Here is a 15,396-nt window from a genome sequence, read left to right as displayed (position 1 = left end):
ACTAGCTGATGTTTTACTACTCTGCATTACCACTTCTAATGCCGGGTACTGTATGAGTACCACACTGCACAAAACTAGATCTGATCTGAGGTGGATTCCTTCTTGACAAAAATGCTAGGAAGCACCTTCTAGAAAAACGACAGAATCCTTCAAACCCTGTGTAACTGAAATTTCTGCCATTCATGTCCGATAATGCTTGCTGGGAATTATGAGATGCAGATAAGCAGATAAGCACTTGATGGTAGTTTAAATTCAAGAGTACAACTGAAAAAATTATTTATAAAGGTGAAAGATCTTTTTTAATGTGCTACCACTTTGAATGACCCATGATTATTTACATTGTATTATTGAAATATCACTGTAATCTAACTGTGGATTGTGTCTCCATCCTTTTCTTCATCTTCCATAATCACTGTTTGTTCTTCTTCTGTAAATAGCTTAGTGCCTTAAGAAGAGAAGAACACAAAAAACAAACAAACAAACAAAAAAAAAAACCAAATTAAAAAAAAGGTGGAAAAGTGAGTTGATTTAATATACTACTTTCTAGAAAATATCAGGCAAAAGAGAATTTTTCAGTTCTCTCTTATTTCTTGATTTTAATGTCATCACATGAATTGCTCCTCATTTCTTTTTGGCATTTCAGTCTCTTAATACTTACTGAACTAGAGTTGAATCACTCCATTTTTAGCAAAAATTATTAAGCATTCTTAAATCCAGTATATTTTTGCTATCTGTAGAAAGAGACTGAAGTTTCATTTGGGAACCTGTTTATTAGAAGGGTTTGGGTAGCTAAATAAGGGAAAGAGCTTGTATGATGAAGCAAATACTGTAATTAATCTTTGTAACAGGAACAGCTTTTATGGACATGTATACTTTCTCTATGTATATAGCATATTACTTAGATCTTGCAAGTGCAGGTGAAAAAAGAGATGTTTAAATACCCACATGACAAGTGCCATCTCCACTGAAATGATAAAGCATCAATAAATTGCAAAAGCTACAAAATGAAGAAAAATGTGAAAATAGACTTGGATTGTAGATCATACTTCCCACAAATCTGTCACTTCTCCTTTCTCTGTGTCTCTCTCTTTCTCTGTTAAACAAGTAAGTCTGTTCTTTGAGGATCCAGAGGCTTTTATATAATACCAAGGTATAACAAATATTGTAACTGCTTTCCTCATTAAAAAATAAGTAAGAGTCATGTGAGAACAATGCATTAGGTACAAAATATTTACCTATACTGCCCTTCATTTAAGTTAGCTCCTGCTTCATTTATATGCAGTGCTTGTGAACTAGCTGGTTTCAGCAGTACTATGAGATAAACTGGAAGGCATAAATAACATTCATTTATGTCTTTCAGTTAATTTAAAACACAAAGGACTTCATTTGTTCAAGCAGCAATTAAGTAGCTCTTGTTGTTAACTGCAAAGAATGATGGCATTTTATGGAGATAGATGTAAATATTCCTCATACAGATTTCTATTCCTATAGCAACCTAGGTAAAGATAGACAAGGGTTTTTTTTCCTGATGCCTTTGGGGTTTGGGTTCTATGTCCTGCATAGGAGAGTGGGGGTTATTTTTTGTTGGTTTTCAATGGGCCATTGAGGGACAGGGAAAACACAGTATGTGCTTAGAATGTACCTTCAAATGTGTGATGAAATTCAATCTATGCGCATTTGCTATTGAGAGAATGACAGAAACTAATGCAATTTTCGGTTGTTTTCAGTTATACCTCCAATGACACTTTGTTGCCTACTGTTGAAGCCACCTTTGAACACTTGGCATGGAATCAAAGCAGCTTGCTAAGATGCTGCCTCTCTGTACAGATCTTTTCAGATCCTGTGTTCTGGATCTGTTTTCAAGTGATTAACTGCCTGTGGCAGACTGATGCCTGTATCAGGCAAAATAACCTATGTATTTAAATGCCCGAATTCTATTTCCTTCCTAGTCTAAGGATGCATATTTAATTTTCAAGATACATCCAACGTACATCATTCTGCCAGTTGAAGTTCACCAGTGATGGCTCCATGATTTATTATGAAAAGCCTTTGGTTGAAGGCTGGCCCAATGTTTGCTACTTATTTACTTTCAGATTTATTCCATTTGGTAGCACACACAAAGAAACTACACAGCAGTTTTATGGAACTGCTGTGCAAAACAGAACCTGAATTATAGACTTGGAGACCTGAGAAGACCCAGTAGAACTATGTGAGCTAAGTAAATATAGACAAACCTTTCTGTTCTGTCTCCTTGTCATTAGTCTTGCTGAAGTAAGCAGCACTCAGTGCTACATGGTATTGATGCCTTGGAGTGGCTACCTAGAACAGAGGCTAGACCGAGTTAAGAGAATAAAGTGGGTATTTTTTAAAGGCCTTCAATAGCTACACCTTGGGCAGTGTAAAAGCCTCATGGAGGCTACACCCAAGATGGACGGTGGTCGCAGGTTTTTCAAGCAGATAGAAGTTTTGTCTGTTTGCATATCAGGGGTTAATTCTCCAATTACAGCTTCAGGCAATGAAGCCATATTCCCTCAGCTCACTCCTCCCCAATTCACTTTTGTTTATATACTTTTCAGGACCTGAGGCTGTGGTGTGTCCTTGGATCACAGGCCTAGAGGGATTCTTTTGTCTAACTAAAATGTGAAGATAGTTAACTACACTTTATATGCAGTTTAGAGCTATGCACTAATGCAGTGTAGGATTTGAAAAACATAATAAGTAAAATCTTAAGGCATCAGTATCTCTTGAGACCTGCTAATGAGGATTGCCACCATTTCTAATATTTCTCCTTCAGATCCCCTGCAAACCACTTCTAATACCAATTCAAGAAACTCCATTTAATTCTAGTAAAAGATCATATTTAATAGTCTCTTGAACAGCTGTCCACACAAATAGTTTTTTGTAAATGCAGCAAAAATTGCAGATGTGTTATCCCTCTTTGTTTTGACCAGCACTCCTAGGACAGTCCCTCTCCCTTTTGGGTGGTCTGAGAGATTTTCTATCACAAATAAAAGCAAGTCAAATGTACCGTGTAAAATTAAGAAAATGAATGTATCTACTAGGCGGCATGTGGTCCAGATGAGAAGCAGAATCAGTTTTACACCTCGGGAGCACCCAATCCAATTGGGAAATGCAGTTAAAGAAAGGGGCCTACTAAGTTAGTTATCTGAAATCTCCTCTACAAGGGTCAGGCTTCTAAATGTATTCAGCCTTCAAACTTCTACTGAAGTGGCACAGTTAATGTTATGCCACATCCATACAAATGTGTCATGAGCAGCTGTCTCCTTCAGTAGCAAAGTCTCCTTCAGTCAGCCAACACCTTGTCTTTCTGAAGGAATTAGACCAGAAGACAAAATATAGTCAGATTTCTAATGGTCGTTTTTTCCATATCACTTGACAGCAAATGGCTTGAATCTGATCCAAGCCTGTAGTCAGCTCTGGAACACTCTGTTGCCATCCCCTCTTAGCATTATATAGTCCATTAACTAAATTAATGGTCTTCTGCCCTGTGGGTTTGAGCTAGAATGTAAATACATGTGTAAATATGGGAATACAGTTCCTGAAATGTGACTGAGGTTTCCTAATCAAATGAGAGAGAACTTGTAAAATTAGTTTCAAATCCTCATTCTCTCTCATAGCCTAGAAAACCAGTTAAGGCAGTTCCTTTAGAAAAATTCCACACCCCCATTGAAAACGTCTGGGTAAGAAGAACGGAAGTTTAACCATTCACCTCTTCCCTCTCCCAGCTCAGCTGCAGGCATTGTCCCTAGGCAGTCTGTAGACATGCGCTATCTTGTTGTTTCTCTGATCTGTAGCCCAAGAGGTATGGCTTAAATCTAGGTGGCACCTGACAAATAGATGATTTAAGACAACATCTTCTGTCTAGTTTTTAGCTTTCTAAGAGAAACACTCATGTTTCTGTGAGCCATTGAGGTTCTAGAGTGTACCTAAAACTTGCAATTACTTGCAAGTTCTGTTGGGAAATTATGGTGACATTGTGTATTTACCCTCTGTTTACTTTAGCCAGATTCCTTGGCAGATATTAACAGAACAATCTAACAATCCTTAAAATAGATCTGCAGGATGAGTTGCATTTCATAATACACACAGCTAGGAAAACAGAGGTAGGGAGGCTAAGTGACTTTGTAAAACAGCAAACAGAGAAAGATTAACTTACAAATGTTTAGCAAATCAAACATGCTTCTCACTCTTTGAAACCCAGAACTTCCAAATTGCATTCAGTAAAGCACATTTTCTTCACAAGTGATCAGAGGCATCATATCAAAGAAAAAAACATTTTCCCAGTGTTATACAAATCACTACCATTTTGACTTCCTGTTTGTATTCCCTTTCCATTGTTTTGCATTAAAATGCTGATTTGTCCTCGAAATTGCTGGTGGTCCATGGAAAGTTTATAACATGCATCTCTGGGCTGCATCCCTCTGAGCATTGAATCCTGAACTCTACTGGGAACCTCAGGAGTTCATCAGTTAGCTAAGTGATTCATTGGTAATGATCTTGCTATTGATTGTGCTGAGCATCAGACAAGCTACTAATATGGGTCCCTCTTAGAGCTGGGGACCTCTGTTTGGGGCATACATTTAAGCTGTCTCTAGTATCTGCTCTAAAAAGGCTGGTTTGTATGCTATAACTAGGTAATCAGAATTACATAAATATACTTTTCTTCCATCGCTTCTTAATTTAAATAAGAGAGGGAATTTGTTCATAAAGCATGGTGCAGCTTTATTTAGTGTACGTTCCTGAGCTCTGACTCGTGAGTTTACCCAAAAAGCTTTTTTCAAATGATCCATGGTAAGATTTCCCTTCCCTTCCCTTCCCTTCCCTTCCCTTCCCTTCCCTTCCCTTCCCTTCCCTTCCCTTCCCTTCCCTTCCCTTCCCTTCCCTTCCCTTCCCTTCCCTTCCCTTCCCTTCCCTTCCCCATTGGCATGTAACATGGTGTCTACTGTATATAATTCCTGATGCACAGAAGTATCTTTAAGGTGCTGCTAATGAGAAATTCATCACCACTTGGCTACATCAGTGCCTGTCAGGGACTGCCAAATGAAGGAGGGGATTAATCAGTACAGCTTTGCTCCACATTGTTGGAGGCATTTTAGTGCTGGTGACCTAAAAATTTCTATGTGCTTAGGTTTGAAAAGCAGGGCTGTAGTTGTCTTTTCAGAAAAGTAGGATTGCAGTTTGCAAGAGATAATCAAGTGACCAAATGCCTTTTCTTTCTACCTATTCTTTCTATCCCTGGAGCTTGAACATGGGATATGTATTAGACTTTTCATTTTCACCCACTATTATTATATACTTAGAGCAAAGAGGTCCAGTTCAAGAACTGCTACTCTACTGAGCAGAGGGCAACCTCCTTTCAGCCTTCTAAGTATATCTCTGACACTAGCCACTTTTTGCTGCCTCTTAGGAGGGTCTTTACCTAAATTTCTTACCTATTATCAAAGGTGGGATGTGTATTGCAGGTGTATCTTTTCTTCTGGGCTTTTTCTGCTCCAGTTCAGTGATTTGAGAGACTGGAGACTCTCTCTCTCCCTGTGACTTCTCTGGGATACCAGACTTTTTCAGCAGATTTTCAGATGAGGCTGAAACTATGCCTGTAAGCAAGCAATAAAGAAAATGCTACTTTAGCCTGTTTACATTGAAGAAACTTCCACCTGTGTAGCTCTCACAAAGACTACTCTGAAGTACAGTGGCACAACTGCATGATCTGCTGCATGATGTACCTACCCTACATTTCTTTCAAATTAATTATTTCCCATAGACTCTAGAAAATGATGCTATCAGGCCAGCTGGCTTCTGATTATACATAATGCACTAAAAATCATGGGACAGATGAGTGTAATCTCCTATTCCAGAACTTTAGACATCTTACCACAGTAACTTAATCACACAGATGCTCAAGAGGTTAGCTGGGAGCAATATGACCACACAGAAGAGGCTGTTTTAACTAGTGAAAGAATGTTTTCTTTATGATATGACAATTGCAGGAAGAAAACACAGCTCTCCAGCCTCTGAGCTGCTCTTCCTAAGAGAGAATTGCTGATGGAAGGTACATGTGAAAACTGAACAGAATCAAATATCTGGATTACAAATACTGGAAAATCCCAGTGCTTATTTTTGACTTGGTGAATTGTTGCAGATATACGGAGAAGCATACAAGTAGTTGCTGACTAACTCCTCCATGTCTGTGCAGCATGGGAAGAAGAATTCAATAATGTAAGAGCACAGCTCTCTTGATGGAAATTATAACACTGAGTGTTTGTTAGCTGAGAGTGACAAACATTTATTCCCACTGCTGGTTTTGGATCATTAGGTTTCAGTAGCCGTCTCCTGCTTATTCTTCCCTTCTCCAGGTTGGTGGCATTTGGGTCTCAAATATCTGTATTTGTGCCACAGTAGGGAGCATTCCACAAGAAGACCCTTCACTGCTGTGATGTTTTCTGGCTTCCTGAAACACCTACCGTTTGCCAGAGTCTCCATAAACACATGATCCCTGTGATTTCCAGGAGGACCATCCTGCAGGTGGCTTGTGTGCTTAACTGGTCTCCCAGTGTCAGCCCCAGCTTCCTGCTGCACACTGGATGCAAGTTTCATGGGAAAGTGCAGGGGCTGGGCTTGATCCTTTTTTTGATTTTGGACCATAGCCAATTCAGACATCTAGTATGGCTCAGCAGCTGCCAATACTTACACATAATATCACACAGTAATGTAACATTATTTATCAGCAAGTCTATGAGATCCACAGAAGCAAGTTTTTCAGAGCATAAACCTATCCACCTTGGTATTCCCAGAAGTGAGACCAAGCCCTTCGACTAACATGGAATATCTTTGAGAAAGACAGACTTTCTGTTCACCTGCCTTCCCAGGTGCACATGCAGGAAGCTGTGTTCCTCTCTGCATCCAAGGGGACATAACTGTTTGAATGTTCCATGGACTTTCATCCTTCTCCAGTCTCCAGACATGAATTGGGACTTCAAAGTCAAGAGATTTACTGCTCACCTGTTAGAGGTGGTGGAGTGTGCAAAGCTGGTGTATCTTTTCTCTTTGGCTTCTTTTTCTCCTGTTCAGTCTTCTGAGAGGCTGTGAGAGTTTTACCTTTTCTTGGTTTATTTTTGAGGTCACAGCTCTTAATCAGCTGCTCTGAAGGATCTTCTGTAGGGAAAAAATATAATAGAAATTAAAACTTAGGGGAGATAAAAAAACAGATAGTGAAAAGAATCACTTTGATAATGGTGCTTTAATTCAAATGCCCAGGAAGAAAAATCTCTTAAATATTTAGAAAGCAAAAAAAAGAGGGCTTTGTGCCATACTACATGGAAGTCAAGTGACTTAGGAAGTCCTTCTGTGTTGTTGGCAGTACCCATAAAACCAAGAGAGAGAGTTGTGGGCAGCTTGTGTATTTAGTCAGAGGAGAGGCTGCATCATTGTGCGCAGAGGTTCCATAGCCACCCCTGTTTCATCCAGTGGTAACTGTGTGGATTGTATCTTCAAGAGTTACAAGGCCAGTTCTGTGAAGTAAAGTTTTACATATATAGGGTCGGTCTGAGCTATTTGTAAAATGAGCCAGTCAGTATATTGTTCCCTTCAAGAGTTAATTTTATTTCCAGAGCAAATGAGCAATTGGTATTTGCTTTTTATTTACATAACATGACACTTGATTTTTGGTTTTCCTTCAAAACAATCCTTTACTCAAATCACCCAGAAGGTCAACATGACTTTTTCTGCAAGGGTCTGTATTTCTGGGTGCTTAGGTAAGCTGAAAATACAAAGGATAGCTTGTTGTGGTAGTAAATCCTTCTCCCTCAACTCCTCTCTAGGCCTGCTCTACAATCTCAGCAGCTTCTGATAAGCCTTAGTTGAATCAGCTGAGTGATGAAGTGCCCCTTAACTGTGCCAGTTGGGCACTGAAGAATCTATGACCCTACTGGTGCTCTTGTATGGTAAAGGTAGGAACTATTCTGACCAGGAACATGAGCAGTCCCACCAAAGTAAGGAACAAGGGATAAGCAGTCATTCTTATTAGCTTTGGTAAGTCATTTACCCAACTGAAATGATACCCTTGTCATGAGACTTTTTGAAAAAATTAATCACAGCCTGAGTGTAATAGTACTATTTTTACTGGGATTTTTTGGAAAAATCGTCTTATAATGTTACAAACAGCAGTGTAGCAGCAAGGAGAGCTGTTTGAGCTCTCCTTGAACACAGTGGACCTCTGAGTAGGATGCCTCTTGGAGCTTGCAAACCCTCAAGTTTGCAATACTTGAAAGACTGTTGCTGATAACAAGGTCTAGGCAGATACCATCCCCACACATACATACTCCTTGAGGTGCAGCCCACGCTGGTTGAGAAACACTAAGGGATTTGACATGAGTACTGTACTGAGCCTGACAGGAATTTTAGGTACCTTTTTCATGTGTTCATGCAAGTGAATAGATCATGGTATGAATGTTGTTATTTTGAGTATATAATTAACTCACTGTTATAATTGTAGCAAATCCTATTGAATTATTTTTTCAAATATTAAATTAGTCAATGATTAAGTGCTGTTGCACCCTTTTCTTACATCTATATCCTCTGCACCCTTACCCTCTTGCATCCCCAGTCTTCATGTAAATCATTCCAAGTTACTTCTAATTCAATTTACTTATGTATGCTTTGTCTACATAGTAAGTAATAGAATGAACTTTGCCACTTAATTCTGTTAAAGCTGCATTCTCATTAATTCATATTAAACCCTGCTTTTTGCCAATAACCTTGACGATGATTCCTTAAGCATTTTAGCCACTCATTTGTGAACCTGTCATTAGTATCATCACAGAAGCAACTGTTTTGAATTTTTATAAGCAGATTGTTTGCCTTCAGCTGGGCTGCAGACTTGCACGCAAGCACAACTTCATTGAAGGCTCTTTCACACTACTTAAGGCAGCTGTTATGTCTGTGAGCCTGCAGGTAGATGTGGGAAGGATGGCCTCTGGGTTAAGTCCCTGGAGATGTGGGGTTTTTTTTCTGACCTTTACAGGCTTTCCTCTCAGTCCTAATGAGATAATTTACCCTCCCATTGCCTCTGTTTTCCAACAGTATAATGAAACTCATTCTGTATATATTTAAATAAGCAATTTTATGGACCAACTACAGTATACTAGCAGTTGTAAAAATAGTGTCTGTGGCTAGAAATGCCATGTAGCAGAGACAGAACTAGGATACCTTCCTTGCAGTACTAATAAACAAAATTTATAAAACCTGTGGTGAGACTTTTTTTTACAAGGAAGTGAAATTGCATTTGTCTTTCATTATTGTTGTCACAAAGGTAACAACACGCAAACACATTTTTCTTTCTAGGTTGCTAAATCTTCAGGACAATTTTGTAAGATAGGAGTGAAATCATAGCAGTAGAAGCAGAGGCAAAGACCGTGAATAAGCAAAAAGCTTATCTATCAAGCATGAAATCTAGTATTCTGGAGTGTGGCAGCACTCCTATGAGCAATTCTAGTATGCTCATTGTGAAAGCTGTAAGAAGTAGCTTCAAGAAAGGAAACTGGTGAGGAAGGAGAAAACTGTGGGAAAGAGTGAAGGAAAGATGATTTTCAGAAAGCTGGAAAAGCAGGCCTGAGAAAGAGAAAGAGCAGAGAAACTTAGAACTAGCTACAGCTGCAAAGTCTGAAGGTAGAAAAAGTTACAATGGTATAGCAAGCAAGGACATGAAACAATAGCTTGAGTTTTAGGCTTGGCTAAGATAGACCTTAAGACTGCAGAAAACTATGCTTACCAAGACAGTAGACAGTTTTAAGCTTAATAATGGTCTATTGTGTATTGTTAATAGAAAGGAGACAAGCAAGCATTGTATGAAGCAGGTGTACATGTACTTTTAGTAATTGGCTAAAACAATTGTCTGTAAGCTTTAGCAATATGCTATTGGCTAGGAAGTATTTTAAATACTCTGTAATTTTAAATGCTCTGTAACAAAGATGTCTTTGTCTGTTGCTGGCAGAACATTGCTGGCAGAGCTTTTGCCATCTTTCTATTGTCTCAACCATGTAATGAGGCTGCAATAAAAGCTCAAGGAATGTTTCCCAACAGTCACGTTCCATTTGTGAAAAGAAAAAAACTTCCCAACACAGAAAACATTTTTAGAAAGCTGTCTCAGTGATGGCAAATTGAATGCTTGAAATCTCTTACTCAAGTTGCATATGGAAGATATATTCAGGGAAAGCTCAGCTATATTCTAACTTTCCATTTAATGTGGTATAAATGAAGAAACTGCTCTACCAGGGAAAAGATCAATGACTCTTTTTCCTTTCTCCTCTTTAAATAACTTAACTCTAGACATCCAGCTGATATTTATATGCAGAAAAAGTGCTCTTTGTCTTTCCATCTGGCACTAGAAGTGTCAGCAGGAGATGTAATCTATCTGTTTTCATGGGGAGTTAGTTGTATTGCTGGACTTTATTATGTGAAGACAATACTCCTCATTAGAGCAATGACATCATCAAATAACACTTACCTAAATGGTTACACTGTGAATCTTGCTTGTCCAGTCTGTCATCTGGGATATCAAGTGACTGAACATATTCTGTTGACATCATTGAAGCGGCCTTTTCTCCTCCTATGAAGATATTACACCACATTAATGAAAAAAAAATTTAAAGAAATTCAGCAGCATGACATAAAACAAACATATAGGCATTACCTAACAACTGACGAAGAGTTCTTGTCTTCCAGCAGTCTGCTGACCTGATTTTTTACTCACAGATGCCACGATTCACTGCCTTGGTTACACACACAGTAATCTGTTTTTCCACCTACCTTGCTGTAAGCAACCCACACTAGCATAGATTGACTCTACAGAAAAACATACTTTTTTTTTTTTGAGCACACAGAAAGTGCTATCTCATACACAAAGTAAATGCTAAGGAAGAGGATGTTTTGTTTTGGTTTTCTTCTCCACTTTTTCTCAACAGTAAACTAAGGATCATATTTGCTATTTATTATATGAACCAACTTTAATAATGAATTCTGTTGACTTGCTCTTTTAAGAGACCTTACATACCAGAAAAATCAGGTGTAAAGTGCTGCCTCAGAAAGATGGCCAGTGCTCACAGATCCCAAAGCCATCATGAAGTAAACTTACTCATCACTTTGGTAAGACCATGGGAACCCATTTCATGTAGCTATTTAAGTGTCCATGCTCTGTAAGTCTCACTGGATTGCTGTTTGGGCTATTTTGTCTCCCTTTACTTTCAGCTGCAGTGGATATAGAAGCCCATCCTCATCCATCCTCCTACCTGAGCACCTTGCAAGCTGAGACTTGATCCTGGGGCTGCCACAGATGCCACCATAGAAAGAAGAAAATTAGACCATTTTTCACTGCTGATCATTTCTATTGTTGCTTAGCAGAAACTCATCAGAATGACAAAGGCAATGTTAAAGGGAAACAACCTTCAACCTGAAGGTGCAGTCCAAGTGATCTTGGTATCTGCTTTGATCCAGCAACGACTGTGGTAGTTTTTTATTCATAACCTCCCTTCTCCATTTTCAGGGAATAAGAGCAGACTATGACTTCCTTGTAAGGAGGAGAAAGGCAATGAGGAAAAGAAAAAAACTGGAGACATTATGAATAGAAGATGAAGGAAGTAATTGAGGAAAAAAATGAGGAAGGGGAGGTAGAGAAGACAAGGCAAATAAAAAAGTAAGAAAAGAGGCAGCTGCAAAATAACAGTGAAAAGGAGGATGGGAAAATAGGAGACTAAACTCTGGGAGTTTGGTTTTATCTTGCTGGAGGAAAAGAAATTACTTATTATTTCTCTGTAAACTACATTGGTTGTTTGCTGACAAGAGACAGAACAGTAGGTGAGTTAATCTCATTTCCATTACTAAACTTGCATCTATGTAAAGAACAATTAACCCTTGAACAAAGTATTTGCAAAAGAAGGTAGGAAGGGTTGCACTGATGTAGTTCTTCAGTGGATGGAAAACACGTCTTAAATGACAGTGACTTACAAATAAATAGAGTAACAGAGTGGTGGTTTAGATAAGCCCTTGCCTTTTGCCCAGGCCTCTGACAGCAGGCAGTAGCTTTATTCAGGTAGCCAGCACCCCAAAGCTCACTCTCATTCACAAGTTCTTTAATATAGGCTGATTCAGTCTATTATAGAATTAATTATTTATTTAATAGACAGAAAACTAACAGACATAAGACTTAAAACAAAGTAATACTACACAGGAATAAAGACAAAAAGAAAAAAGACTACTAGTAGGCATATACAGAGCAAGGTTAAAGGTACCTATTAATGTTACAGCTAGCAAAGAAATAATATAACTTAGGATTCAATGTATCTTACCATCCAGTTGTTAACGGGACACACATCATGATCCTTTCCCTCAATCCTCAGGGAAGTAACTACAGATTTGAGTCCATAGTCCAGGGAGAAATCTCCCACAATTTCAGGGTGTGTGTGTAGAAGGCTTCTACCTCTGTGATAACTCATATGTCTTCTACAGTTTGTAAAACACTGTCTCTCAGTCAAGAATATTTCCTTTATCTCTTCCCACATCTGCTCTCTAGACTAAGATGCTGATTCTTAGCTGAGGTCTGAGTACTTTTGGTACCAGGGATGACCTCTTGCTGGGCCTTTCAGCCCTTAGGTTATCTCTTTATAGACCAACTGTCAGTGGTAAAGAGGAGGGTGGGATAGATGTCCTGCCACAACTGGCTGGCAGCATCAAATTTGACTCAACTCATGTCAACATCAAAAGTTAACATTGACTGATACTGTACATATGGGATTAATTCCCTTACGTTTCACTATTTAAAATGTACAAAAATTTGTAATATTCTACAAATTATTAGGATCTTACTGAATCAGGCCTTGATGAGGGATTTCACCTCCAAATGTTCACTATAGAAATGTTCCAGTCCAGCCTCACATCTGTACTAACGTGTTATACTTCCAGAAGGCTCATTTGCCTTCACTACAAGAAAAATCCCTCACTTAGGAAGAATCTAGAGAAAGAGATCTTTGAAGGCACCTTGAATGGTTGCTCGATTTATTCACTGTATAATTAAGCTACAGCTGTGGTTTAAAATAAAGCAGACATAATTTTATTTAATACAAAACTTATCTGTCCTTATGAAGGCTTGCACTACATTTTGTATTTTGAGGGTGTTTTATTCTTTTGATGCCATTTGATTTTATTGGATTTGATTAGGGCATGCTGGCTAAATATTATGACTGTAGGTAAAATGTTCTTTTCAGAAGAATACTCTGTTTACAAGGTTTTCAGTGAAATCAGGGATATTATTTCAGACACTGTGGACATTTTTGTTTTTAACATGTCTTGAGGCAAAAAAGGCTGGGGGTAGACAGCAAAATTTAAATGTAAGATTGGTAGTAAATTATATTTAGTGGGAATAGCTTATAAAATATGGTTAAATTTGGTTAGATTTCAATAAGTTGTTTCATTGAATTATTTCACCCAATAAAAATTAAGCTTTGTAAAGAGGCTTAATATAGAATTGCTTCATTATTTTTTCTTATGGTAGTTTGGAAAATATTATCTAAAATACATCTCTTAGGTCTGTGTTTATATTTTCACTGCACTTGGTATCTTCAGTGCTTTAAAATTCTGGTTTACCACCTAACTTATGACACTCCCCTTCTGTTTCTTTTCTTTTATAAATCTGCCCTGAAGCCAGCATTGCCTTGCTTACTAAGCAAGCACTGCACTTTGTGACAGTCTGTGTGACAAAAGAATAAAAAGATAAAAATTGCCAAAATATATAATGGATTTTGGTATCTTGGGTGTATATACATTGTGTATGACGTGTGAACCTGTGAGCACTGTTACATCCTGTCATCATGGATTACACACAGAGGTCTCCTTCAAAGGAAAGTTGCTGCATGTGACCATTGTTATGGTACTTTCCCAAACAACTCAAATCAGTTCCTGCCACTAAGGAAACAGATTCCCCAGTAACATTTTATGTGGGAAGGTAGCCTGCTATAGGGGCTGTATGAAGCCATTAATATGGCTTTACAAATTGAAGCATGTTCTCAGATTTTCATGCATTAAGTGCAACACTTTTCTTAGCAGACTTCACATTAGCGTGTTTTGCACTCTCTGCTGCCATCAGTCACCTTGGTAGCAAATGCTATTCATGTGATGAAGTAAAGTGTTTTTTTCTTGCACCCTATTATGTCTCTTGACATAATGATCCACATTCATCCTTTGTGCATCTGTAACGGTTACATTGGAGGCCTACTTCACATACAACAGAAGATACTTCCTGAGATACTATATGTTGCAACAACTATAGATTTTCCTATATGATTTAGGATTCAATTGTCATTTAGCCAGAGACTTTGGTACAGTGCAGCTAGGCTGTACCACCTTCTTTGGAGATATGTGCCTAAATGAGTCACCTCAAGTCTCTTATTTCTTGGAAAAGAAAGAGCTGATAAGGACAACTGAAATGCTTTGCTTAAAGCTGAGGCAAGTTCTAGCTTTGCCTACATAGTTTTGCTTGTTAAAACTTTTGGCATGAGATTGGATTGGCTCTACTTACAGACAGAAGAGGGCAATGAATGACAAGGCAGACTGAAAAGTCCAAGTATTACTAAAAGCTGCTTCAGCCTCATGTGAATGAAATCTCATGCTGCGTCACTGTCATATAACAGCATGACTCCCTTAGCCATACACCCTTGTAAGATAGGGTGATTCAGATGAAAAATATCTGAACTTTTCACTTTCTGGATATCAGACTTTTGGATTTTTAGATAGGTTAAAGCACATACTAATTTCTTTTTCAAAATTCTCAGTTGTTGTACCGACTTGATTAAAGTGCCCAAATAAAGCTGTCTTATCACTCACTAACATAGTTCTAAAACACACAAATATTTGCACGTATATGATTAATTCTTTGCTTAAATTTTTGGTTTCCATAACAAAATTCACTAATGCAACCAGTTCCAGGCTTCAATTAGCTAAAAATATTATGCTGGAGACAGATAAAGATACCTGTTTTAGTTAACTATTTTAAACACATTTGGTTTAATGTAGATGTGTGTCACAAGTAGTCAGCTTAAAGTTTAGGGAATACTCAGCACAGCTACTCTCACATATTTATAAGATTATGTAAGTCTTTCAAGGCCATCTGATAACGTGACATTTAAGCTGACTTAAAATTAAATCTCATGAGAAAAAACTTACCTTGTAAGATAGAAAACTAAAGCTTTGAGAACAAAACTGAAGAGCTGGGCTTATTTTTCATTTGATCTTGAATTAGGCATGGAAATGGGTTGGGGGGAAAATCTCAATTTCTCTTAGGGTTTGAAGGGTTGTAGGGGCTATGCAACTATGTAGATATTAGGTACTATG

The 15,396-nt window shown here is 38.2% G+C and overlaps 1 protein-coding gene across 1 annotated transcript; it reads right to left on the bottom strand.

The window, feature by feature from the left end:
• Window positions 1-275: 275 nt before the first annotated feature.
• On the bottom strand, window positions 276-10,604 carry PPP1R17 (protein phosphatase 1 regulatory subunit 17). The gene is made up of 4 exons (XM_030943874.1): window positions 10,523-10,604; window positions 7,021-7,173; window positions 5,454-5,615; window positions 276-445 (listed from the first exon to the last, which is right to left on the bottom strand). Exons 1-4 carry the CDS (start codon window positions 10,602-10,604, stop codon window positions 366-368), a joined length of 477 nt encoding a protein of 158 aa, XP_030799734.1. The 3' UTR covers window positions 276-365.
• Between the last annotated feature and the right edge of the window lie 4,792 nt (window positions 10,605-15,396).

The sequence above is a fragment of the Camarhynchus parvulus genome, chromosome 2 (assembly GCF_901933205.1).
Source record: "Camarhynchus parvulus chromosome 2, STF_HiC, whole genome shotgun sequence".
NCBI lineage: Eukaryota > Metazoa > Chordata > Aves > Passeriformes > Thraupidae > Camarhynchus > Camarhynchus parvulus.
The sequence above is the reverse complement of the archived record's forward strand: the minus strand, read 5'-3'. Positions and strand labels throughout refer to the sequence as shown.

Bases quoted from the DNA above. Each gene is read 5' to 3' on its own strand.
- PPP1R17 (XM_030943874.1), bottom strand. From the start codon at position 10,604: ATGATGTCAACAGAATATGTTCAGTCACTTGATATCCCAGATGACAGA. The intron at 5,616-7,020 runs GTGAGCAGTAAA...GCTTGCTTACAG, and splicing joins CACTCCACCACCTCTAACAG to GCATAGTTTCAGCCTCATCT. The intron at 446-5,453 runs GTAAGAAATTTA...TCTCTTCTTAAG, and splicing joins CATCCCACCTTTGATAATAG to GCACTAAGCTATTTACAGAA.